We start from the raw sequence: 27,754 nt of genomic DNA on the forward strand, positions 1-27,754 counted from the left end.
CTGTGTCACATGCGTCACATAATTATATAGTCACAGTTTAGTAAAAACTTGAAAAAAAGAATAACTCATTGGAGTTATTGGTTTTATTTACCTTGCTGATTGAGTTTCATTTGCTGAATACAGACTTGAACATAGTGTTGGTAACACAAACTTGGATACATTGCTTAATAAATCACACCTCCAATCTGGGAACATCAGTCAGTGGATGCATTCATGAAATTCAGAGTCAAGAGTACGTATGTGGCAGTCTAGGAGACAAATTACTTGTATTTGTTGTGAATTAATTGTTATTAGAGATGCCCCATATCTCTAACAACATCACAGGCAGTTACTTGCTTATGACATTTTGGGGGGCTTACAGATTTAAGGTAGGATAACTAAGAAAGAGGTGAAGGATTATAGAATACTCTTAATATGCTTGGCATATTGCTACTTTCCTCAAAATATACTTTAAAATATAAACAGTTGAGAGCACTTGCTGCTCTGGTAAAGGACCTAGGTTTGGTTCCAGTACCTCTATGGTGGTTGGCAACCATCTACGACTTCAGTTCTAGGGCATTCAATGTTCTTCTGTCCATTGTAGGATCCAGGCACACAACGTACACATGCATACATGCAGGCAATCACTTAAGTACATAAAAATACTTTTTTTTTTTTTTTTTTTTGGAGACAAGGTCTCACTGTATAGCTCTGACTATCCTGGAACTCACCATGTAGACCAGGCTGACCTTGAACTCACAGAGATCTACCTGACTCTGCCTCCTAAGTGCTGGGATTGAAGGTGTGTGCCACCACACCGGATAAAAATAATTTTTTTTTAACTTTCATTTTATGAGTAACTCAAAATATAGTTACATATGAGCTATCTATGTAGTGGAAATTTCCAAGTAGTTTCTAAATCATGATTAATTATATGAGGGAAAAAGTAGTTAGTCTTGGATGAATAGAATACATAGATTATGGGTTGGAGAGATGGCTCAATGGTTAAGAGCACTAACTGCTCTTCCGAAGGTCCTGAGTTCAAATCCCAGCAACTACATGGTAGCTCACAACCATCTGTAATGAGATCTGACATCTTCTTCTGGTGTGTCTGAAGACAGCTACAGTGTACTTAGATATAATAATAAATAAATCTTTTTTAAAAAGAATACATAGATTATATCAGGGTTGAATTTATTTTTCTCTTATATTCTTTCAGATTCATCAGGATTCATTTTTGATTTGCAGTCCAATACTGTCCTGGCCCAGGGAGGAACCTTTGAGAATATGAAGGAGAAGGTAAGCCCACTTACTATGGATATTTGAATATTATAGGAAAATGTTTTAATATAAACAGTGAATGTTACAAATGCATTATGAAAATGAAATCTGCTGGGCATAGTGGCCATGCCTTTCTCTCCAGTACTTGGAGACCGAGGCTGGTGGATCTCTGAAACCAGCAATCTGGTCTACATAGCAAGTTCCAGGCCAACCAGAGCCACATTGTGGGAGAGGATGTGGGGAGAAGAAAATGGGATCCTAGGAGCAAAGTAAAATGCCACTATGTAATTGGGATGATGACCATGGCGTCCCTGAGGAAGCAAGCAGCTCATCAAAATGTGTAGAAATGCTTTTCTTTTTTTTTTATCTCCACACATGTTTCTTCTGAATTCTTTGAAGACATTCAGTATCAATGCTATTACTAATATTCATGTGACTGAGAATGCAGCTCCTTTCTTCGTTGTCTCTTTATTTTCTGAGACAGGGTATCTCCGTGTAGCCTTGGCTGTCCTGGAACTTAAGACTAGGCTGGCCCCCAACTTAAGGAAATACAGACTCAGAGACCAAAATGTTAATGGTTTTTTTTTAATTAACAGGTATTAATTATACACAATAATGGACTAAAGTATAAAGGGTAGGAGAAGAATCCACGTCTAAAGTTCTATAACAATGTTGTATTTGGACTGAAGATGTCAGTGTGTGAGCTGCAGCCTCTGGGAGGACCTAGGAGCCGTGGCTGGCCAGGGGCAGGAGCTCATGTAGCCCCTGGATCCCCAGCTCTACCATTGTCTACCCAGACCACCCTTAGCACTTCCTTAAGACATAATCCATCACACATTGTACAGAAAGACAAATACAACTGAAAAGGAAGAAAATACAATCATCTACCCAGAAAAATCCATGAAAACAACAAATGATTAGGACAAACAAGAGTTTATCCAAAAAGGAATAAAGAAAACAAGAAAAAAAAAAAAACCCTCATTGAAATTGCTGGCTTTAAAATAGATACATAATAACAAAATATTTGGGGCTGGAGAGAGAGCGCAGTTGTTTAAGTTTTATGTATTTATTTTATGTATATGAGCGTTTGGCCGGCGTGGACACAGTCGAGCCAGAAGAGAGCACCGTGGACACAGAAAGCGGGGTGTAGCCCTGCATGCTTGCATCCCTAGCACTGTCAGTGCGCATAAGGGACCCCTGGAGCTTGCAGGCCAGCCAGCTCCCCAGCCCAGGGCAGCCAGTGTCTCAAAACAAGGATGGGTGCCTGCACGCATGTGTTCTCATGTACCTGCATACACAGGTACATGTGAATGTTCCATTGTTTGTTTATTTACTTATCTGTGTATTTAATGTGGATGGGTGTGTGCGTATGTGCATGTCTGTGCAGCGTGTGCTCGCAGTGTCTGCGGAGACCAGGCCAATGTTAGGCACCGTGTGGGTGCTGGTCGAAGAGCTACCCGTGCTCTCAACCACCAAGCCATCTCTCCAACCCCTATAAACTATATACATATACATATATATTTCTTTTTTTTTTTTTTTTTTTTTTTTAAAGATTTATTTATTTATTGTAAGTATATTGTAGCTGTCTTCAGACACTCCAGAAGAGGGAGTCAGATCTCGTTAAGGATGGTTGTGAGCCACCATGTGGTTGCTGGGATTTGAACTCTGGACCTTCGGAAGAGCAGTCGGGTGCTCTTACCCACTGAGCCATCTCACCAGCCCCCTTTTTTTTTTTTTTTTAACATATATATTTCATTTAAAAAAATATAATGTCTAACAAAATCACACATCTGCCAGGCACGATGGCATATGCCTTTAGTCACAGCACTCAGGAGGCAGAGGCAGGCAGCAGCATCTTTGAGTTTGAGGAGCAAGTTCTAGGCCAGCCAAAGCTACACAGTAAGACCCAAATAAGCATAAGCCAGTTTATAGAGCAGTTTGGAATTATCAGTAAGCGCTGATCATAGGCTCTGTGCCATTCAGAGTTCTGACAGTTACACAGAAAGAAGACCCTACATTGCACTGTTCGCGGCACTGAGGCGTCAGCCACAGACAGACACACACTAGTCCAGGATTGGCGCTCCAGAGTGAGTGCTGGCTTTGCATGAACAGACCCCGGGGTTTACCTCTAGCACTGCAAAAACAAAACAAGAAACCAGCAAACAAAACTGTCCAACTATCTACCAGCCAGGAGAGCGAGGGAGTTAGTGTATTGTACGGTAGGAATGCCATACACTGTGTGATAATCCATGAGGAGCAGGTGTATGTTAACTGTGTGAGTGACGTGTACAGTGTGTGTTAACTGTGTGAGTGACATGTACAGTGTATGTTAACTATGTGAGTGACATGTACAGTGTATGTTAACTGTGTGAATGACATGTACAGTGTGTTAACTGTGTGAGTGACATGTTCAGTGTGTGTTAACTATGCGAGTGACATGTACAGTGTATGTTAACTGTGTGAGTGACATTTTCAGTGTGTTAACTGTGTGAGTGACATGTTCAGTGTGTGTTAACTATGCGAGTGACATGTACAGTGTATGTTAACTATGTGAGTGACATGCACAGTGTGTGTTAACTGTGTGAGTGACATGTACAGTGTGTGTTAACTGTGAGTGACATGCACAGTGTGTGTTAACTGTGTGAGTGACATGTACAGTGTGTTAACTGTGTGAGTGACGTGTACAGTGTGTGTTAACTGTGTGACATGTACAGTGTGTGTTAACTGTGTGACATGCACAGTGTGTGTTAACTGTGTGAGTGACGTGTACAGTGTGTGTTAACTGTGTGACATGTACAGTGTGTGTTAACTGTGTGACATGCACAGTGTGTGTTAACTGTGTGAGTGACATGCACAGTGTGTGTTAACTGTGTGAGTGACATGCACAGTGTGTGTTAACTGTGTGAATGACATGTACAGTGTGTTAACTGTGTGAGTGACATGCACAGTGTGTGTTAACTGTGTGAGTGACATGCACAGTGTGTGTTAACTGTGTGAGTGACATGCACAGTGTGTGTTAACTGTGTGAGTGACATGTTCAGTGTGTGTTAACTGTGTGAATGACATGTACAGTGTATGTTAACTATGTGAGTGACATGCACAGTGTGTGTTAACTGTGTGAGTGACATGTACAGTGTGTTAACTGTGTGAGTGACATGCACAGTGTGTGTTAACTGTGTGAGTGACATGTACAGTGTGTTAACTGTGTGAGTGACATGCACAGTGTGTGTTAACTGTGTGAGTGACATGTACAGTGTGTTAACTGTGTGAGTGACATGCACAGTGTGTGTTAACTGTGTGAGTGACATGTTCAGTGTGTGTTAACTGTGTGAATGACATGTACAGTGTATGTTAACTATGTGAGTGACATGCACAGTGTGTGTTAACTGTGTGAGTGACATGTACAGTGTGTTAACTGTGTGAGTGACATGCACAGTGTGTGTTAACTGTGTGAGTGACATGTACAGTGTGTTAACTGTGTGAGTGACGTGTACAGTGTGTGTTAACTGTGTGAGTGACATGTACAGTGTGTGTTAACTGTGTGACATGCACAGTGTGTGTTAACTGTGTGAGTGACATGTACAGTGTGTGTTAACTGTGTGAGTGACATGCACAGTGTGTGTTAACTGTGTGAGTGACATGTACAGTGTGTGTTAACTGTGTGAATGACATGTACAGTGTGTTAACTGTGTGAGTGACATGCACAGTGTGTGTTAACTGTGTGAGTGACATGCACAGTGTGTGTTAACTGTGTGAGTGACATGCACAGTGTGTGTTAACTGTGTGAGTGACATGCACAGTGTGTGTTAACTGTGTGAGTGACATGCACAGTGTGTGTTAACTGTGTGAGTGACATGTTCAGTGTGTGTTAACTATGCGAGTGACATGTACAGTGTATGTTAACTATGTGAGTGACATGCACAGTGTGTGTTAACTGTGTGAGTGACATGTACAGTGTGTTAACTGTGAGTGACATGCACAGTGTGTGTTAACTGTGTGAGTGACATGTACAGTGTGTGTTAACTGTGTGAGTGACATGCACAGTGTGTGTTAACTGTGTGAGTGACATGCACAGTGTGTGTTAACTGTGTGAGTGACATGTACAGTGTGTGTTAACTGTGTGAATGACATGTACAGTGTGTTAACTGTGTGAGTGACATGCACAGTGTGTGTTAACTGTGTGAGTGACATGCACAGTGTGTGTTAACTGTGTGAGTGACATGCACAGTGTGTGTTAACTGTGTGAGTGACATGCACAGTGTGTGTTAACTGTGTGAGTGACATGCACAGTGTGTGTTAACTGTGTGAGTGACATGTTCAGTGTGTGTTAACTGTGTGAATGACATGTACAGTGTGTTAACTGTGTGAGTGACATGCACAGTGTGTGTTAACTGTGTGAGTGACATGTACAGTGTGTGTTAACTGTGTGATTGACATGCACAGTGTGTGTTAACTGTGTGAGTGACATGTACAGTGTGTGTTAACTGTGTGAGTGACATGTACAGTGTGTGTTAACTGTGTGATTGACATGCACAGTGTGTGTTAACTGTGTGAGTGACATGTACAGTGTGTGTTAACTGTGTGAGTGACATGCATAGTGTGTGTTAACTATGTGAGTGACATGCATAGTGTGTGTTACCGATATGAGGCGCAGGTACATGTTAGTTATATGAAGAAATGCTCTGACAAAGTTAAAAATAAGCATGCATGATGAATAACAATATTAGTATAAGTATATATTGCCTGTGGAGATACACATACATCGTGAAAATGCAAATATATTAAAGTTAAATCAAATTCTGAGTAGAGATTTCTGGAGAGAGAAATGGGATTTAACGGGTGTTCACTGGCTTTGTTTGAGTTGTCTTGTGTTATTAAGCTGGATATTCACCAGTTGTCCATTATGTCTTATGCACCTAAAATAGCTTATAATGATTGAGATGCTTTCTATAAGCCACCTCTGTAGAGTTTTCACACATCTGAATGACATGGAAAAAGACAGGCGTGAATAATGCTGTGCAGGAATCTCAGCTGTGGGGCTGGACAAAGAGCTCAGTAGGTAAGGGCAACTGCTGTGCGCATGGGGACTTGACCTCAGATCCACAGAACCCACAGACAACCCCCAGGCAGACAGACCTGATAGACCTACGACCTCAGCAGTGTGACAGGCAGAGACAGGAGATCACTGGAGCCATGTGGCTGGCAGCCTCGCTCTAGGTTCAGTGAGATACCCTGTCTCAAGGAAATAACATGGAGACTTTGAGTAGAACAGTCAGTGCCCTCTGGCTTCTGCAGCATGCATGGGTGCTTACGTACACACATGTATTCATATATACCATACATTTCTACTTTGTCTATAGTATAGTGACGAACCACTGATGCTAACTTCATAGATGGTACCTAAATTAAACTTTTCTCTCTTCCTTCTTTCTTTTTTTTTTTTTTTTTTTTTTGGTTTTTTGAGACAGGGTTTCTCTGTATAGCCCTGGCTGTCCTGTAACTCACTCTGTAGACCAGGCTGGCTTCGAACTCAGAAATCCGCCTGCCTCTGCCTCCCGAGTGCTGGGATTAAAGGCATACGCCGCCACCACGCCCGGCTTCTTTTTCTTTTTCTCTCTCTTTCTTTCTTTCTTTTTCTTTTTCTTTTTCTTTTTTTTCTTTTTTTTTTTTTTTTTTTTTTTTTTGAGACTGGGTTTCTCTGTAGCCCTGGCAGTCCTGGAACTCAGGCTGGCCTCAAATTCACAGAGATCTACCTGTCTCTGCCTCCCATGCTGTGATTAAAGGACTATACTGCCTTACCCAGCACTTTCTAACTTTAAAAATATAGAAATAAAAATTATTACTATTTGTGTGTGTGTGTGTGAGAGAGAGAGAGAGACAGAGACAGAGAGAGACACAGAGAGGAAGAACACAGATAAGTACCAGGTGGCTTATGTGGAGGTCAGAGGACAACTTGGAGAGTCAGTTTTCTCCTTCACCATGGGCTCTGGAGATTGACCTCAGATTCCCACGCTATTGCAAATGTTTCTAGTCACTGACTGTCTCTTGGTCCCTTTTATTTCTATAAATGCTCTGTGTTTTAAATTTCAAAATTAAGTTTTCATGTGGTGCTACTATTTTTCTACTTACTATTCCTGGCATGACGGTTGGATGCGTTCTTCCTGACATTAAGCAGTGATCATATTGTGAACTGCACTGGCACTATTATTCACCCTGCTGTAGTCTGCTGCCCGGTGACCTGCCTGTGCCCTCTTTTGCAGATAAACGCGGTACGTGCGATAGTTCCCAATAAGAGCAACAATGAGATCATCCTGGTCTTGCAGCACTTTGACAACTGTGTGGACAAAACAGTGCAAGCGTTCATGGAAGGTAACGCCAGTTCCCTCAGTGTAGACTCTGGAACCTGAGCCGCAGCGCAGTCTCCGGACGGCGCTGCATACTGTGGTCTTCTGTTAGCTAGGGTACTCCTTTCATTCCCAAGCTATAGAAAACTGGAAGAGATGCTAAGAAAACTCCTTTGCTGTCAGATATGTTCTCCCCCTCCCCAAATCAAGAAACTGTGCAGCTGACAGACTGTGGGATTTGAATGGAATTGGATAAAGTAATTGAAGACGCTATTGCAAAGGAGGAAGTCAAGTGGCCCACGAACACAGACCAGTTCAAGACCCAGCATTGATTTCCAAGCTCCATTATGAGTTAGTTTGGTTCTGGCAGGGGACTCAAATGTTATGAGTTCAGTTTCCTTACATTTCTATATGCTAGATAGAAAAAAGTAACAGCCTTGTCCAACTCCTTAGATTTATAGAGTTAATAAGTGCTTCTTAAAATTCTTTCCATATAACTTGTTTGAAAAAACTTTACTCTGAAGCTGTTTTGCCTTTGAACAGAGTGGCCAGGGCTCCTTGATGCGTTTTCCTGAATCCGCAAGCATAGAATGAACAGAACCAAATACTGTAGATATATTTTTTTTCTCCTGTAGTCATGTTTTCTTTATAATTTTAGGGTTTGAGTCTCGTGTAGGGTACAGCTTTTCCCAAACATCACAGTCAAGATGGGCTACTTGGGTAAAGATGAATCACCTTTATATTCAGATCACGATGTATAGAGAGAGGATCTTGAATGCCCAAAGGAGTTCTCAGGAGGCCAGTACAGCAGAGGCACTGACTGCCTCAGCCCAGTGTGTAGTCATGATGCAATGCACTGATTCCTTCCTGACCTGGTGTGGCAGAAGAGGAAATCTCCCTTTGATTTCTTTTTCAGGTAGTGCCAGTGAAGTGCTCAAAGAATGGATAGTAACTGGCAAAAAAAAGGTAAAATTCAATTAATGTAAGAACATAATATTTATGTTTTGTTTTTTTTTTTAAATTAGACTTTAAGCAAGATGGCTTATCAGGCAAAATTACCATCCCAAAGACCTGGGTTCAGTCCCCAGCATCCACATGGCAGCTTGCCATCTTTCCAAGGTTATGCATGCAAGGTTATGCATGGTGCACAGACATACATAAACAATGACAGTCATTTGATACATACTTGGTGCAGACATACATGAAGACAGGCATTGCCTTCATGCATGGTGCACATACATACACAAGGGCAGAGCACTCCACATAGTTTCTAAAAAGGAAAAAGGGCTTTAAAGTGTATTTGCTAATATTAAAGAGCTTGTTTGGAGGTTCCAGCAGAGGAGCATAGGGACGCACAGCAGTGAGGGCAGAGTGAGACACCTGCCTAGCCAGTCACGTCAGCCAAATGTACCCTGCCAATGAGTGGGGTGATGTGTCACAGCCCTGTCACCCGTGCGTCCTATAGTATCTGAAAGAGAACGGTACATATGTCTTGTGTTTTCCATCTCAGAAGTGCCAGGTTGCCATCGAGCTTTTGTGGAGTTCACAGTGAGCTCCCAGTGCTTGGCGTCAGACGCAGTTGCTGCGGTGCTCTAGACAGGAGTGGACACAGTGAGCAGCCACGGAAGAGCTTTCTCCAGGGAGGGTGACTGGTTTTCAGCAGGATTTGTTTCCTAGATTAGCTAGAACAGTTAAGGTTGCAGGCCAGGTAACCTTGGTACAGACAGTCCCTACTACTGGTGACAGCTCACTTAAAGCCAAAGGGCAGCTTTTCCTTCTGAAAAACGTATCTGCCTCTCTGTATTGATTTACTGACTGCTTGCATGTGCGTGAGCTCACGGTGAGGACAGCTCTGTGGATTTGTCCTCTTTTCACGGGAATGTGCTCTCTGGGGTGCCAGGCTTTACCCGAGCCTTTACACGCTGCCCGTCTTCCTACTTCCTAGCCCAGCTTCTGCTCCTGCTGGTTGTGCGCCTTCCAGAGACAGCTGCTAATGTTAAAGAGTAGAAGGCACTCACGTGGGCTCCGCGTCGGGCAGAGCTGGTCTTCTGTCCTGTTCTGCTTTATCTTGTGAGCTGTGGATATCGTTTAACTTCAGTTTGCTCCTCTATTAAGTAGAAAGATACAGATGTGGTGGTCCATACTTGCACTCAGAAGCGGGGCATAGGAGGGTCAGGAGTTCAAGGCCATTGTGGGCTACATAACACAACCCTGTCTGGGGAAAAAAGACAACAACAAAAGTAAAATAATATTAATACATACACATTCTCATTACAATGCCTAAATAGTAGTTCTTAATCCCTCGCCTATATCCATTGAAATCCAAAGTGCTTCCTCACAGGATACTAGCTGGGTTCAGGAGTCTTCCCACTGCTGTACCCCAGATGGAGTTTGTCTTAGTCAGGGTTTCTGTTCCTGCACAAACATCACGACCAAGAAGCAGTTGGGGAGGAAAGGGTTTATTCAGCTTACATTTTCCACATTGCTGTTCATCACCAAGGAAGTCAGGACTGGAACTCAAGCAGGTCAGGAAACAGGAGCTGATGCAGAGGCCATGGAGGGATGTTTTTTACTGGCTTGCTTCCCCTGGCTTGCTCAGCCTGCTCTCTTATAAAACCCAAGACTACCAGCCCAGACATGGTCCCACCCACAAGGGGCCTTTCCCCCTTGATCACTAATTGAGAAGATGCCTTACAGCTGGATTTCATGGAGGCATTTCCTCAACTGAAGCTCCTTTCTCTGTGATAACTCCAGCTGTGTCAAGTTGACACAAAACTAGCCAGTACAGAGTTCCTTTAAGAAATGCTCCTCCTCCTCCTCCTCCTCCTCCTCTTCCTCCTCCTCCTTCTCCTCCTCCCCCCTCCCCTCCTTCTCCTCTCCTTCTTCCTCCTCTTCTTCCTCCTCCTCCTCTTCTTCTTTTTTTTTTTTTTTTTTTCACGACAGGATTTCTCTGTGTAGTCCTGGCCATCTTGGCACAAGTTTGGCTTTATTAACCTTGAGAGTCTTTTCCCAGCGGCATACAGTACTGTTCAAGTTCTCATGAAGCTTTCTATGCCTGTTGCTTTCAATTTAACTTTGTTGCACCCAACAAACACAGCTTTGAGTAGTCAAGAAAACACCAATGTCTTAATTTATTGACCTCAGAATATAAATTATTAACAACACATGATATGCACATGGTTGAAAAATTATGTATATGAAATAGTATATAAATTTCTTAAAATCTGGAGAAAGAAAAATGGATTTTGTTTGGTACTCCGCAGTGTGGAAACCTGTTAGGGCTAACTGTTAGCATTAGTTCAGTAAGACGTGACCGCGGGCAAGCGTTCCGTTCCTTATGTGGGCTGATAACGTGAAGACTTGGCTTCTTCGCAAGGGAGGAAGCAGGAGGAAGAGGAGAAAATTGAATGCCAAGTTCAGGAGCCATCCTGCTGGACAGGGCCATCGAGGGCCTAGCATGAGGGTGGATGGGTCTCCCTTCCAGCTTTGGAGTTAAGATTTGCCGGTGGAGCTATTTGTTGTTAAAACAAAGGCAAAGACTTTTTCCCCCTTTGTATTCACACGGTTCAGATTTCTTTTTCTTTTTTCTTTTTTTAAAATATTTATTTATCTTATGTATATGAGGATACTGTAGCTCTCTTCAGACACACCAGAAGAGGGCATCAGATCTCATTACAGATGGTTGTGAGCCACCATGTGGTTGTTGGGATTTGAACTCAGGACCTCTGGGAGTGCGGTCAGTGCTCTTAACCACTGAGCCATCTCTCCAACCCTGGTTCAGATTTTGAAGGAATAAATGTGAATCCTCTGAAACAACTTTATCCCGTCTTTTTTTCTCCAGCCATTGGTGCCCCTATTTCTTCTCCAGATTTTTATTTGCTAATTCATTCTTTGTTTGCTTGCTTGCTTGTTTCAGTGTAAGAGATTAAATATAGGGCCTGGTGCATGCTAGGCAAGTGCTCTACCACTGAGCTACAACCCCAAGCTCTTAAGAATTTCTTATGCAGCTTCTGAGATACTTTATTCCCATTAAACAATTTAGGGATATACATTCTCTTCTTTGCACATTCCGTATAACAGATCCTGGAACGTATAAGTTTCCTACTGATCTACATTTGCATGGCTTGTAGTCTTTATTAATATTAATATAACATTGCTGCCATGAATAGTCTTGTATACATTTGTCATTCCTGGCCAGGATAAATTGCTAGTATTAGACTTGCTGTTGAAAGGTGTGTGCATTTGTAACTTTCAGAAGCATTGCTGGCTTTTCACTCACACTAGTTAGTGTTTATGGAAGTGCCCGGTGATTTCCAGAGCAGTCAAAGCTGTCTGTCAAGTGGAGCCAGTGCCCTTGTGTGTGTAAACCCCATGACCTTTGCTGATCTCCTCTGTAAAAGGTCGACTGCAGTCTGCAGTGCGGGTTTCATTGTCTGTCGATTATTGGACTGAGGTTACGCCTCATTCAGTTACTTATAGATTATAGTCTTTCATTTGGGTTATTGTGGTTATTTAGCGTTCTGCTTATATTTCACTTTAAAATATAGTTACAAATTTTTTCACATTTTATAACTTCATTTTAAGATAGGTTTTGCAATGAAAATTATTTTATGTTGATCCTGAGTTCATTCAAAATGCAGTTTTAAACAGAAAGTATTATTTTTGCTAGTAGTTAGATAGAAGCAAAGTTATCTTGAGTTTCCAGAAGAAGGAGTGCAGAATTGGTAACGCTGGCTTGTTTGGTTGTTAGCTGGCATTGGCCTCTGTGAGCTGTACTGGAGGTCTGCTTCTTTTCTCTTTTCAAATCTTTGATAACCTTAGAACAAAAAGAAGAAGAGCAAGCCAAAGCCTGCATCAGAAGCAAGTGGCAGTGCCCCAGACTCCAGTAAGTCGGCCCCCATTCAAGAGGAGCAGCCTGCATCTTCAGAGAAAGGCAGCATCAATGGTTACCACGTAAACGGTGCCATCAACGATGCCGAGTCTGTGGACTCGCTCAGTGAAGGGCTGGAGACGCTGTCAATAGATGCCAGAGAGCTGGAGGATCCCGAGTTTGCCGCAGCAGAGACGCTGGACAGAACTGGTGAGTCCATTAGCACGTTTTGGGAAGTTAATTCACTCACAGAGTCCTGGGGATCTCCTGCCCGAGACACTCACCACTGCACTAAGTATAGCTATAGGTCTTTTACTTTATAGTTTCTGTTATCTACTGCATGGAAGAGTTCATACTGAATAAGTTACCAAAGAACTTAAAAAAAAAATAGAATTCTTACTCATTTGTTCCAAAATTCTTTCTAAAAGACGTAGTGCTAACACTTCTGACATTGTGTAACAGAGGGGTGCCTTAGTATTTAGAAATAAGAGTGACTTTTTAAATATGATCTTTTAAAATCGGATAGAATTACTACAGAGTCAGCGATGATGATGATGATGGTGGTGATGGTGGTGGTGGTGATGATGATGGTGTCCCGCTCAGGAACAGGAGAGGGACGTTAGTCACCGCCACCGCCACCGATAGCGTGACAGACACAGAGGGGCTGGATTCGCCAAGCAGTCTTCAGCACCGAAAGAAAATAGATAGAAATAGTTTACCAATATGTGATATTAACTATCATTGCTTTATTGACAACTAGATTTTTGTGGGTTGTTTTAAAGATTATTTTTATAGTCCCAAGTTGTTTTGTTTTGTTTTTTCTTTTTTTTTATTGATTTATTTTCTGTGTCTTGGGTGTTTGACCTGCATGTATGTCTGTGTACCACATGTGTGCCTGGTACGCGTAGAGGTGAGAGAAGGGTGTTGGGTCCCCTGGACTGGAATTGCAGATGGTCGTGAGCTGCCATCTAAGCGCTGGGAACGGAAGGTGGGGCCTCTGCAGGCGCAGAGGGGCTCTGTGGGGCTCTCCGGCCTCCCGTCAGTGTTTTCCAATTAAGAGTTAAGGTTAGTTAATACGTGAAAACTCATGCATTTATACATTTCTTTGTTAACAATTTTGTTAAAAGCCAAGGAGAAACTGGGAATCTTTCTCTTTTAAAAGTAATTTATTTGGAAACCAGGCATAGTGACACATGCTTTTAATCTCATCATTTGGGAGGCAGAGGCAGAGGCAAGTAGAGCTCTGTGAGTTTGAAGCCAACCTCCTCTACACAGGGAGTCTCTGTATAACCAGGGTTACACAGGGAGTCCCTGTACCCCCAACAATAATAACACAAGAGAAAAAAACAAATGACTTCTTGGTCTGGGGCACTACAGTGATGGCCCAGTGGCTACGAGCACTGGTTGGTCTTGCACAGGATCCAGGTTTGGTCCCCAGCACCCACATTGTGGCTCCCAAGCATCTATAACTCAAGGACCAGGGAATCTAACACCCTCTTCTGGCCTCTGGGGGCACTGTTTACATGTCCTACACAGATACACATGTGGGCAAAAAACCCATGTACACAAAATAATAAAACAAATATATAACTTTCTTAAAAATTTAAAAATTACTTTTCTTTCTTCCTTCCTTCCTTCCTTTCTTTCTTTTTTTTTTTTTTTTTTTTTCGAGACAGGGTTTCTCTGTATAGCTCTGGCTGTCCTGGAACTCACTCTGTAGACCAGGCTGGCCTCGAACTCAGAAATCCGCCTGCCTCTGCCTCCCGAGTGCTGGGATTAAAGGCGTGCGCCACCACCGCCCGGCTGCTTCTTTATTAATCTTGTTCCTTCTGCTTTAGTATTCCTGGTTTTGTAACTGTAATGCTAGTGTTGGAATTTTATTCTGCCCTTTAGCTATTTTTTATTAGTTGATTCATATATATATATAAATACAAATATTGTACCTGACTGCAGATGGATCAAAGGTAACCATTGGACCCCACGTCATTGAGTGTGAGCGTTATTCTCATTTTCCAGTTCTGCCCTCTCTCTACTCTGTAAAGCTTTTAAATTCTTTTTCCCCCCTCTGAGACATTTTTTCTTCATTGCAGTTTATGGAAGCTAGCAGCTTTTTTAAGAGGCATGGTTTTGTCTAACATATTTTTACCTGCTTGCTTTCTGTACTGAACACAGCTCAGATAATTTACCCCACACTGTGCTGTAAACCGCTGTCCTCTCTTGGACAGGATCTGTGCTGGAGAATGGTGTCTCTGACTTTGAGCCCAAATCTTTGACTGCGCACTCTATCTCGAATGTCCAGCAATCCCGGAACGCTGCCAAATCTCTGTCCAGAACCACCCCAGGAGCACAGGTTTCAAATCTGGGAATGGAGAACGTTCCACTCTCTTCCACCAATAAAAAGCTAGGTAAGTCCAAGGCCCACTTGGGAGTGAAAAAGCAACTGTTTCTGTCCAGAGAGAACAGACTCACCATCGCTCCCAAAGCCAAAGTTGCAGAAGCCCCCAGGATTCGTTGCTGTCACGTGCTGTAACCCTGCATGCTACAGCGGGTGTCCAGGAGGATTCAGATGCCATGCTGTGCAGTCAGATGCGATACTGTGCAGCAACAGAGACCTTTAGTGAGCAGCAGCCAGTGCTACTGGAGATGACCTAGCTAACACTACCTGCAACCTGAGTGTTAGCGCAGCTGTTCACGCTGTGGTGTTCATGTCTGTTCTCCCAACAGGTGAACACCTCTGTCTGACAGGACATTTCAAAGGAAGTGTCAAAGCTGCTCTCTGCAGCTTCCTGTCCTTACTGAAGGCAGAAGGCAGACTGAGGTTTTCACAAGAGCATGGCCCTTGAAATACTTGGTATTGATTGGTGATAGCTCTTTACTTTCAAATATTTGACTATTATAATCATTTGGGCAGAGAGTTGCAGTGCATAGAGCAGGCCCGTAATCCTAGCGCTCAGGAGCCTGAGGAAGGAAGACCACACCTTCCAGGCTAGCTTGGGGCTAAGGTGGTTGATGTCATCTCAACAACAGATACTTAGCACCGGCTAGTACTCTGTGTGTGTGTGTGTGTGTGTGTGTGTGTGTGTGTGTGTGTGTGTGTCTGTGTGTGTGTCTGTGTATGTCTGTGTATGTGTGTTGTTTTGAGATAGGGTCTTACCATGTAGTCTGGCTGGCCTGGAATTCTCTATGTACACCAGGCAGGCCTCAAATTCACATGCCTCTGCCTTCTGAGAGCTGCGATCAAAGGTATGGATCCCTACGCCAAACAACTTGTTTTCTTATATGTTATAATAATCAACTTATATGTTTAAATAAACAACTACTTACTAAACAAAGAGACCCCTCAGTCCTTCCCATGTCTAAGCATGGTGGTCCTCTCAAGCGAGCTGTGAAATAGAAATGTACAGGACCATCATAAATTGTAGCTATTTTTAAAATCATTTATTCCATATGAGCTGCATTTTAAAACTTCATTCATTTTTTCTATAAATATGTGAGTGTGTATGTGTGTGTGTGTGTTTACCTGTCTGTCTCTCTGCCTGCCTGCCTGCCTGCTCTATATACGTATATGTGGACGTCCAGGAAAAGGTCAGCTGTGTTTCTCCACTAGGGCACTGGGGACCACGCTCAGGCTGTCAGGTTTGGCGGCAAGGGCCTTTGCCCTCTGACATTTTAGTTAGCACTTCCTTTCAACGTGCTGCCAAATGGCCAGGCTGAGGATATCTAGTCAAGCAAAAATAAGGTTTGCACGGGCTTTAAAAACTTCTAGGTTCCAAAGAAACTCAAATTGGATTGAAAGGAATTTATAATAAAAAAAAAAAAATTAAGCTACTCCAGAGGCTAAATAAAGCAGGAGGGTCCTTTAAGCTGAGGAGTTTATGATTGGCCTGGGCAGTATCCCAATAGTCACTAAAAAATTGATGAAATTGAACATGTAGGCACCGGAGAGATGGTCAGCAAAATGGTTGCTGTGCACACAGACCTGAGTATGGAGCTCAGCAGCCACATGGAGAAACTAAATGCGGCCATGTATACTGTGGGGACAGAAGGGCCTAGGGCTTATTGGCCAGCCAGCTTTCCTTGTTGGTATGCACAAGGTTCTATGAGAGGTCCTATCTCAAAAGCAAGGCAGAACTCTGGAGAAATGACTTAGCAGCTAGACTGCTTGTTGCCAAGTACCAGGGTTTGGTTCCAATGCCCACATAATCGCTCACAGCCTCCTGTATAACACCAGTTGCAGTGGATCCAATGCCTGCTCTTGACCTAGTGACACTGGCACACATGTGGCACGTACGTGGTTCACATACATATATGCAGGCAAAAACCCCATACACATAAAAAAGTATGGGCTACAGAGATAGCACAGCGTTTATGAGCACTGACTACTCTTCTAAAGGTCCTGAGTTCAAATCCCAGCAACCACATGGTGGCTCACAACAATCCATAATGAGATCTGATGCCCTCTTCTGGTGTGCCTGAAAACAGCTATAGTGTACTTACATATAATAATAAATAAATCTTGGGCTGCAGCGAACGGGGCTGGAGTGAGAAAAAAAACATTAAAAAATAAAATAAAAATTAGGTGGTTTGTTGTTTTTTTGTTTTTGGGTTTTGGTTTTGGTTTTGGTTTTGTTTTGCCTGCATGAATGTCTGTGTCAGGGTGCCCTGCCCTGGAACTGGAGTGACAGTTATAAGGAACGGTTAGTTGTGAGCTGCCATGTGGGTGCTGGGAACTGAACTTGGGTCCTCTGGAAGAGCAGTCAGTACTCTTGACCAATGAACCATCTCTCCAGTCCAAAAAAGTAAATCTTAAAAAAAATAAAAATAAGTGGGGTGGCTCCTGAGGGATGACACCCGTGGTTAGACCTCTGGCGTACGCCGCTGCACACACATGCAGACACATACAAAACTGAAAGTGTGGGCTAGGTGTGCTAGTGCATACCTATAACTTCCGCCCTTCGGGATGCTAAGACAGGAGCACAAGGTTGAGAGCAGCCTAGGGTGTATGCAGTGAGGTCCTGTCTCAAAATTACAACTGAACTAGGATTTAGCTCAGTGGAGGACTTGAGAAACATGTACTGGGTTTGAATCCCAGTCCTGTAGCTAGAAGGAAGGAAGAAAATGCAGAAGGAAGATGTTTGTCCTGTGCTGGGTGTGGGTGGGAAGGAAGGAAGGAAGGAAAGAAGAGGCTACCTAGTGAGTTCAAGGCCAGCCAGGAATATGTGAGGCCCTGTTTCAAAAATAAAACAAAAACAGCCAAAAAGAGGGCTTAACACATAAAAGTGCTCCGCTGTCTGAGGTACCCTTTGACCTCTAACCTGTGCCGTGGTGTGCATGCTCATGCTTGCACACATGTCAGGCACACACACTAATTATTGGTGTCTAATCCCAGCCCTTGGGAGGCAGGAGGATCATTTCAAGCTCAGGGCTAACCCAGTATATGTATATATGAGTTCCAAACTCAGCCAGGGTTATAAAGTTAGACCTGATCTCAAAAAAAACAGACGTTTGAGAGACAGAGAAACAAAGAAAATACACAAAATGTATATCTTTGTACAACTACAAGCTCCTGTGGTGGTGATTATAACCCGTCCCCGTCGACTGTTTCTGTAACATTGGTACTGTTAGGTGGAAAGGTCCGCAGAGCTCCCAGAAACTTTAGCATATATTGCATAGGGGAATATACTTCTCTTTCTCTGTGATGGTAACTTCTCTATGTGTAATGCTTCAAACTGCACTGGAGAGCGAGAGAGCTGTCCAGTTTTACCAAGTCTGCATGGCGGGCAAATGACTCGGTTAGACCCCGTCACTTGTGGAGCTTTGGATACAGTTCCTACTCAGACAGTTTTCTTCCTTGCCTGTGCTTCATTTCCCTTGAAATAGTTCCGAAAGTCTCTGTCTTACGTCTCGCTGCTCTTCTTTTCCTCTCTCATATATTACATCCCACTGCGGTCTCCCTCCCTCCTTTCAGTGCCCCCCCCTCCTCCCCAGTCCACTCCTCCTCGGTTCTCTTCAGAGCAGGGCAGGCCTCCCAGGGATATCAACTGAACATGGCTGCCAAGATGTACCGCCCCTCATCTTAAGGCTGGATGAGGAGGCAGCCTAGGAGGGGAAGAGTCCTAAGAGCAGGCAAGAGTCAGTGGTGTCCCCCTCCACTCCACTGTTGGGTCTCCCACAAGAACACTGAGCTACACAGTGTCACATGTATGCAGAAGGCTTACTGGAGTCCCCTATCACTCTTTTCTTCAATGGTTTAGTGTGCAGTTATTTTCATTTCTGAAAGTTCCGTTGAAGGATTTTGAAATGTCTTCTATATCTCTGCTTAACATGAGTCTGTATTTGTCTGATAGAAGCTGTTTGATATCTCTCCCCAGAATACCTTGTTTCTAGGGATTGAGGCCAGGGCATGCTAGGCAAACGCTCTACCACTGACCCTGCAGATGTGTCTGTGTACCATGTGTTTGCCCGATGCCCATGGAAGCCAGGGATCTGCATTGGATCCTTTGGAACTGGAGCTATAGACAGAGCAGCTGGTGCTCTTAACCCCTGAGCCATCTCTCCAGCCCAGACCCTCAGCTTTTGATGACCTTTCATACGTGATTCTAGCATGTGTTATTTCTGTATTTGTTTCTGTTGATTTTTCTCTTCATAGTTAATCATGTTTACTTTTGAATGTTTTTTGTTTTTATATGTGTAATGATTATTTTTAATGGAATCCAAATATTGTAAATTTTTCTTTGTTGATTACCAGATATTTGATCCTTTCAATATACTGTGTCTTGTTCTAGGACTCTGTTATATAAAAACAGTTTGAGGCTTGCTTCTTTTTGCTTTTTGCCTTGTTAGATTAGATGAGAGCAGCCTTGAAACGAGGGCTGATGCTGCTTCACCACTGGGGCAGCCTCCTCCCAAGCAGCCACTGTGTATATTGTGAACTATTGCTGGCCTGGGTGAAGACTGGTGTTGTCCAGTCCTCTGCTGACTTGGTGATGTCCTCCTGTCTGACACTGGCTAGTGTTGAGCTTCTAGGGCTCCGTCCACTGCTGCTGCCTATCTTTTCTGATTGGTTTCAGGAATTCTAACCTTGGCCTCCTTGTTTTCTCGGTTCAAGGCAACTGCCAGGCCTAGGATTTCTTCTGTCTCTTTTGCAGTTTAGCAACTGTCTAGACAGTGAGTTAGGCAGTCAGAGGCTTCTTCACTTGTCTGCTTTTCAGGGGAAGTACTCTCTGTTGTCCATAGCTAAGAGCCATTATTCTATGTATTTCATCTGCGTTGTGTATTCATTGTTTAAGATGAGAGGATAGACCCAATTCTTGTTACCTCATTTTGATTAGGACACTTTAAAAAACAGACATGAAAATTTGAAAAGTAGAGAGTTGTTGTTGTTGTTGTTGTTGTTTTTGTTGTTGTTGTTGTTGTTGTTGGGATGGGTGTTCATTTGGTTATGTTGTTGTTGTTGTTGTTTTTGTTGTTGTTGTTGTTGTTGTTGTTGGGATGGGTGGTCATTTGGTTACAGTCTTGATCCATGTGACCTTTGACCTGAAGCATTCAGATGCATGCTAATTTGCATGTTCCTTTGAAAAAATAATCTTTGTTTCCCTCCAAGGTTCTAATATTGAGAAATCGGTGAAAGACCTCCAGCGCTGCACTGTTTCTCTTGCACGGTACCGAGTTGTCGTTAAAGAAGAGATGGATGCGTCCATTAAGAAAATGAAACAAGCGTTTGCCGAATTGCAAAGCTGGTAAGATTAAGTTGCTTTTCCTACATCGTTAGCCCAGAGTCCATTTATAAATACGGCCAGCCACTCACTGGTGTCTTTGATCCCTTCCTAACTACAAGGCGGGGAGAAGCGGAGACGCCTGTGCTGTGTGTAACTCTGCTTCGTTCAGTTGCTCTTGGCCAGTGTGGGATTGAGAGGCACAGAGAACTCACAGTGCTCCGCAGAGGACAAGTGATTGTAGAAAAAGGGCCTGTCCGTCAGAAACCAACCCTGTGGCAAGTGACACACTGCTACAACCAAGCTGGACAGGAAAAAGCCAGCTGTGTCAATCATTTGGGAATCAGAGCACCAGGGAGGCTGAGGCAGGAGGATCTAGGCCAGCCTGGCTACCAGAGATCTTATTTTAAAACAAACCAACCAACCAAAGCCTAAGGAGAGAGTGCCTACTCTTAGCCTGTCACCTTCCTTCCCTCTTCCCCTGCTGATGATGGCTGTTGACGTTGTGTCCCCCGTCCTTCTGTACTCGCTTCCTAAAGGCACTAGTTTGTATTCTGTGAGGACACGAGCAAGTTCGGTAGAGAGGTTTGAAAATGTGTGTGTACACACTTGTGCTTTAAAATGTGTGTGTACACACTTGTGCTTTAAGGTAAGTGTGTGTGCGCCGTGGTGCGTGTGTCCAGGTCCTCTTCCACTGGTGGAACGGGCCTCCTGCTTGCCCTGCCATACACCAAGGTCAGGAGATTCCAGGAATTCTCTTGTGTCTGTCTCCCATATTACCATAGGAACACTGGGGTTACAGACAGATGCAACCACATGCCTGACTTCATGTCCCTTCTGGGGATTTAAACATAGGTCCTCACATTTGTCTTGTAAGGGCCTGATTCATTGAATGTCAGGGTTCAGCCTCAGCACAGGATGGGGATCTCAACTGGAAATAGGGGTATCTGGAAGGCGCATAGTGAATACACAAAGCAACTTTTTCGGGTACAAGCTGACAGGTTTCAAGGCTTGAAATTGCACTCACTCTCTCTCTCTTCTTCGCTTGCACCACAGCTTGAGGCTGCGCATACACTGCACACTCCCACATACCTCCCACATGCCTCACACACACCTCACACACCTCAAACACATACACCTCACACACACCTCGCACACGCCTTACACGCTTCACACACACCTCGAACATGCCTTACACACAAACCTCATATATGCCTCGCACATGCCTCACACACGCCTCTCACACACCTCATGCACTCTCCTTTCACTCCCACACACACTCCTCCACCTTTACCTTGCCCCAGTCTTTTATTACTCCAAAAAGCAGGTAAAAGAGAGACATTGTATACTCATTACCAGATGTGTCAAGTTCAAAAGAATGATCACATGTCACAGAGAATTGAGAAGTATGATTGTAACCCAAAGTTTCAAGCTTCCCCTATTCCCAGGCCCATGGACAAAATAAAAATTGCAAACTTATCATTATTTAAACTTTAACTTTTATTATACTTGAGAGCTCAGAGCTCCGAGGTCAGCTACAGGTTTCTTGTGAAGCTCTAATGATGAATGAAAAGCTGCCAGGCAGTGGGCAGAAGAGTCAGGTTAACCCTTCACTCGGCAGTAGCTAACTCTGCCTCTGTGCATTGCACACAGTGGCTCTCCTAAGAGTCTCATTGTTTTAACTTAGTTTTACTAGTATGTAATTTTATGTATTCTATATTTTCTTATTCATACGCCTCCAAAGGAGACCAGGAACCACTCATTTCATAACTTCAGTAGCTTTTTCCTTTTTTGGGGTCCCAATATTGGCTCTGCTTCATTTTCTTAATTTCTTCAAACTTTCTATGCAAGTCAAACATTAATTCAAAACTTATCCTTGTGCAGTTATTTACACTGTTTCTGAGATGAGTGCACACAGCATGCACCTGGGCCATTAGGCTGTGCTGTGCTGTGCCCCATGCCTCAATTTGTGATTGTTTAAGAATCATTACATCAAGGAACATCTAGTTTCACAGAATTCATCAGAGCAGAAGGAGAAAGAAATGGGAAAGTCAGATATAATAGAATAATTATGCACACCAAGGCCAACTGAAAAGCAGTCATGAACAAATGAAATCTACACAGCCATTGTCCAGGGCTAAGGTTCAGAGAAATGGGAACGACTTTTTTACACATAGCTGCTCTCGGGCTTCTGAGATGTCTCCATCTAGACCTGCTGTAGGCAGTCCCTTACTTATTTCTGATGGTGGGTCTCTTGGAAGGGTGTGTCACCTGCTTCTCCAGGTCCCAGGCACCACCTATGTCATGGTATTCTGTCCCCAGCAACTGAGGCTTGTGAATACTTAGTGTGTGCACCAGTGAGTATGCATGCGGAGGCCAGAGCACAGCATTGTGTGTCTTCCTCTGTCAATGAAACGTTGCCATAGGGCAGATCCCTCACTGTTCCGCAGGCTTGCCTTCCTTCTAGGTCGTTGGCCAGCTAGCTCTCAGACTCCACCTTCTAGTGGATTCAAATTCTTGTGAGGATCCAAACTCAGGTCCCAGTGTCGCAGAGCAAATGCTCTGACTGCCTGAGCCATCGCCTCAGCCCTCTGGAAATAAGCTTTAAACCGTCTGACCCTGAACCTCAGAGCTTTCCAAGTTCTCATCTGCATTGTGAATTAGAAGGGGAACCAATACTATGTTCTTTTTCTCAAATATATGTGATCATTGAATCTTTCCCGGGGAGAAATTTATGCTGATACAGTAGAGCTATTTTAATTAGACGTTAAGGTGTTGTTTGTTTAAACCATAGCTCTTTTCTGAGGAATTGTGGTTTTGTCTGTTTGTTTGGACCAAATTTTAAGTCAGGGAGAGACAACAGGCTTGCAAGATAGCTCAGCAGGTGCTTGCCTGCAAGCCTGACTACTGAGTCTGCTCCCAGGACTCACGTGTTGGAAGGAATTATCTCCCAGAAATGGTTCTCTGACTCCACACGCGGGCCATGGCATGCATCTCCTTCCTCCAACCCCACAAATAAATAAATAGAATTTAAATTAAAGAGGAGACATGAAGAGAACAAGCCATTAGCTCGAATTAGGATTCGGACTCTATGTTCTGCGTATCTGTAAGAACTACTTACACTAACTGAGTGGCAGAGAGCCCTGTACCTCCCCACAGCAGGCTGTCTGTGTTCTTACTGTGGACCATTAGGTCCTGCCTGACCATATCTCTTTGATCACCATGTGCCACAGCAGATGTAGAGAGCTGGCAGGGAGGACTGTGATTGTGTCCCTCAGTCGTCCTTGTCTCTAGGGCTGAACAAAGAGTGAAGTAATGAGCATGAAGTAACCAAAAAGTACTTATGTGTTGTGCAGAGATGACTTTCCATATAGTCTAGGCTGGCTTCGAACCTGTGGCCCTCATGCCTCAGCCTTCTAAGCCCTTGCCCCGCTCCCAAACAGTACTGTTTAAGACAGCTGGTTCACCTGGTCGCCCAACCTGCCTTTTCCACCTTGCGGTTCTGTAGCTAAACCGTCATGACGTGTCTTCTTTCTCAGTGTGTCATCTCTGCTCCTGCCACATGACTCCAAACTCAGATTTCCTCCTTCATCTGCCAGTTAGTGCCCACTTGATGTACCCTCCAGGACCTTGCATTGACTGAGTTCAGCCAATTCCCTGCTGGCTCGTTCACTGCTGGCTGGTTCCTCTTGCTCCACTTGTGATACATTTCCTAGGGAGCAACGTATCCTTGTTTCCAGCATCTGCAAGGACGGTGAAGCGCCCCGGTTCTTGTTTAGAATTATCACCCGATTGCATATTTAGAAAAACAGAGATCTGTAGTCTGTCCCAACTGCTGTGATAGTTCTTTAACCCCTCAGATCATCCAGCTTCCTGCCTACTCAGCCTCAGGACCTGATCCCACTCAGCAACCCCAAACCAGGAAGCGTACTTCTTCTGGGAGAGAGAGAGAGAGAGAGAGAGAGAGAGAGAGAGAGAGAGAGAGAGAGAGAGAGAGAGAGAGAGAGAGAGAGAGAGAGAGAGAGACCTGTGAGTTCTGCTGACTTGGAACCCAACCTGATTGTCAGGCGGGCGAGATTGAAAGCACTCACCTTCCTTCATGTGCCTGTGGTTGTTACTTCAAGACCTGATTGTCAGGCGGGCGAGCTTCATTTGGCACCAACCAGCTTGGAATTAATGCCAATTAGAGAGTCATGTGTGTGTTTCAGTGTCAACGAAGAGCAAAGGATTCTAGCAGATTTGCAACAGTAAGGTTACATTCCTTGTCAGGGCTCCTTGGAAATGTCTGGTGGTGACTTCCCTCACACTGATGCTAGGTAAAAGCTGACGCATTCCTGAAGGGGATAGAGTCAGAGCTTCGTTGTCTAAACTTAATCTGTCCTTCCTTAAGGTGACTTAGCAATAATGGTGTCTCGACCCAGGTTTACTTTTCTCGTTAATCAGTAAAATGCACTTTGCAAGAGTAGTTACCTGGCTTCCGTTTATATTATATTTATATTATTATTAAGGAAGCAGGATGTAGAACAAACGCGTCCTGGAAGGTTTGCTGTGTGGTGGAAGATTGCCTTTTAGTGTGCTGGCTAGGAAAAGCCAACAGAAGACATGCTAGGCTTCCTTTTTGAATAAAAATAAAGTTTTAATTTTATGAAAAACAAACATTAAAAAGATGTCCTTAATCATCTGTGAGAATTACTATGAAGAATATGGTTCTAGTTTCCTTTCTGTTGCTGTGATAAAACACTGGTCAACCCAAGTTGGGGAGAAAGTCTTTTGCTTTCTCAGCCCCAGTTGACAGTTGTTCTTGGAGGAAAGACAGTGCAGGAACTGAAGGAGAAACCATGGAAGACACTGCTCACAGGCCTGCTAGGTTTGTTTTAGCCACCCTTCTTATACAGCCACACAGCCCACAGGGGGCTTGGTGCCCCCATCAATTAGCAATCAAGAAAATGCTTTACAGACATGGCCACAGACCAGTCTGATAGAGACAAGTCTTCAGTTGCGATTCCCTGTTTGCAGGTATCAAGTTGGGTGTATCCTATGACACTGTTCTATGCATAAAATAAGCATAGTGGTATGTGTCTGTAATCCGGGCATTTGGTAGGTGGAGGCAGGAGGATCAGAAGTCTGAGGTCACCCTTGGATACATAGCACCTATGAAGACCAGCCTGGCCTACATGACATCGTGCCTCAAGGGGGTGGGAGGAACTGGAGAGATGACTCCGTGGTTAAAAGAGCCCTTGTTGCTCCTTCAGAGGACCAGGGTTCTGTTCCCAGCACTCACGATAGTTCACAACATTCATAACTCCAGTTACAGAAGATCTGATTTCTTCTTCTGACCTCTGCAGGCACCAGGCATGCACATGGTACACACAGACTTGCCACCAAAGCAGTCATACACACAGAGCACACTAAATACAACTAAACGCACAAACAAGAAACCAGTTTACGGGTCTGGTGGGATGACTCAGCAAGCACGGGTGCTTGCAGGCCTAGTGACCCAAATGCTGTCTCTAGAGAGAAGGAATGCCCATGAATCGACCTCTGGCCTGCCGTGTGTGCCACGGTGCATATCCACACACACACACACACACACACATACATACATACATACACTGGATAGAAACCAGGAAAATTTTAAAGACACTTTATTCTGTCGTTTTTTTTTTTACTACATTGCCCATAAACTTAATTTTTTTTTAAGAATAGAAATATAAGTCATAACAGATAATTTTTATTTTCTACGAAAGCTAAAAGTCATTCCTGGTGTTAACACTTACCCACTATGCTATTCTTTGATTGATTGATTGATTGATTGTTTGACTGATTGATTTTGTCTTAGCAAGCAAGTGTCCCTGTTTGCTTCATTCTGCAGTCGTTACCTTGCTAGTTTACACATTCTCCTGTTTCTGGAGCCCCAGATGTGGATGTCGTTGCTCTATAAAAAAGTTGCACAAAAGCAAATGGCTTCACACGAAAGCCCAGGCAGTTCTCGTGTGTGCTTAACACTCCTGAACTCAGGACTGCACCTCGTCACAGACGTGTGCCGCAGACGTGTTGGTGCATACTGCTGCTTTTCCCTGGCAGATTTTAAAACACCAGCACTCTGTCATGTGGCCTGGCTGTGTCAGGCTGGCATCAGTGTCTTGAATACAGTGATTTCAGGCGTGGGCAGAAAGGAAAGTTCAAACTTCTCAGAAGCCGTTTTAGAGAATCAGCTGGCCACGGTGGCGTGTGCTTGTGAAGCCAGGAGCCTGAGACCAGAAGGGCTGCTAAGAAGCATCGCAAAACTCCGACCTGAAAAAGGAAAGGAGTGGAGGGATGGCTCAGTGGTTAAAGTGTTTACTGTTGTTGTAGAGGCCCTGGTCCAGTGCCCACGTCTGCAGTGAAGAGCGCATGACTGCCTGTAACTCTGCTCCAGGGTATCCAGTGCCCTCTTCTGGCCTCCACTGGCACCCACGTGTGTGTACATTCACATAAACACACACATGAGCAAAGAATCTTTCCTTAATAAAAAGCAAGCAGGAAAATAAAGAAAAATGGAATTCCTGTCCACATGTTCTGAAAAACCTCCCTACAGAGAGAGAAACATCAGAATCTTCACCGCAGGGTTAATATGTAAGTCGGCGCTCAGGTTTGGTTTTGCTGCGGTTCCCCTTCTGAGCTCACCTGGCACCTTGAGGGCTCCGTTTTGTTTTGAGCACAGGAGAATAAATGTGCTCCAGTAAGGCCGGTGCTGGGGATGTGGAGACTTAGAAAACATAGGCACGTTCATTCTCTGCTACTAAACACTACGGGGGCCCGAAAGATGGCTCAGCACCTACGAGCATCTGTTGCTTTCCCATACAGAGAGGCTCCCAATCATCTGGAACGCCAGTCCCCAGGAAATGAAAGCCGCCTGCTGGCCTCCAAGGGCTCTCAGGCGGTTCACAGACATACGTGTGGGCAGATTCCTCATATCCTGAGCTGCTGCCAGGTGTGAAGGCACAGGCCTCACATCCTAGTTCTCCAGAGGAAGAGGTAGGCAGACCTTACAAGTTTGAGGTCAGCCTCGTCTATATAGTGAGTTCCAGCACAACCATGGAAATGTAGAGAGACCATCTCAAAAAACAAACTTAAGAAACAAAAAAACTATTGATAATTCTCTTTTACTTGCTGTAAATGGGAAGAATAAAGTCTTAAACGGGGGGGGGGGGGGGAATAACAATATGAACTAACCAGTACCCCCACAGCTCCTGTCTCTAGCTGCATATGTAGCAGAGGATGGCCTAATCGGCCATCATTGGGAGGAGAGGCCCTTGGTCTTGCAAAGATTATATGCTCCAGTACAGGGGAATGCCAGGGCCAGGAAGCAGGAGTGGTGGGTGGGTTGGGGAGCAGGGCAGGGGGAGGGTATAGGGGACTTTCGGGATAGCATTTGAAATGTAAATTAAGAAAATATCTAATAAAAATTGTTTAAAAAATAAGATAGTTTTCAATGGCTCTGCTTCAATTTCTGCTCTGATTTACAAATACTATTAGAAAAATGTGCTTTAAGGGCTTTTGGTTGGTTGGTTGGTTGATTGATT

The 27,754-nt window shown here is 43.9% G+C and overlaps 1 protein-coding gene across 3 annotated transcripts in view; it reads left to right on the plus strand.

Annotated features, from left to right (window-relative positions):
- Spats2 (spermatogenesis associated, serine-rich 2) overlaps window positions 1–27,754 on the plus strand; it is an 87,290-nt gene that overhangs the window by 39,956 nt on the left and 19,580 nt on the right. For all 3 annotated transcript variants that reach the window (XM_011245737.1, XM_006521450.4, NM_139140.1), the window contains 6 exons: window positions 1,199–1,278; window positions 7,521–7,629; window positions 8,521–8,570; window positions 12,426–12,684; window positions 14,700–14,879; window positions 20,078–20,213. In XM_011245737.1, coding sequence (XP_011244039.1) covers window positions 1,199–1,278; window positions 7,521–7,629; window positions 8,521–8,570; window positions 12,426–12,684; window positions 14,700–14,879; window positions 20,078–20,213 — 814 coding nt within the window. The remainder of the gene's footprint in view (window positions 1–1,198; window positions 1,279–7,520; window positions 7,630–8,520; window positions 8,571–12,425; window positions 12,685–14,699; window positions 14,880–20,077; window positions 20,214–27,754) is intronic.

The sequence above is a fragment of the Mus musculus genome, chromosome 15 (assembly GCF_000001635.26).
Source record: "Mus musculus strain C57BL/6J chromosome 15, GRCm38.p6 C57BL/6J".
In the NCBI taxonomy this organism is placed as follows: Eukaryota; Metazoa; Chordata; class Mammalia; order Rodentia; family Muridae; genus Mus; species Mus musculus.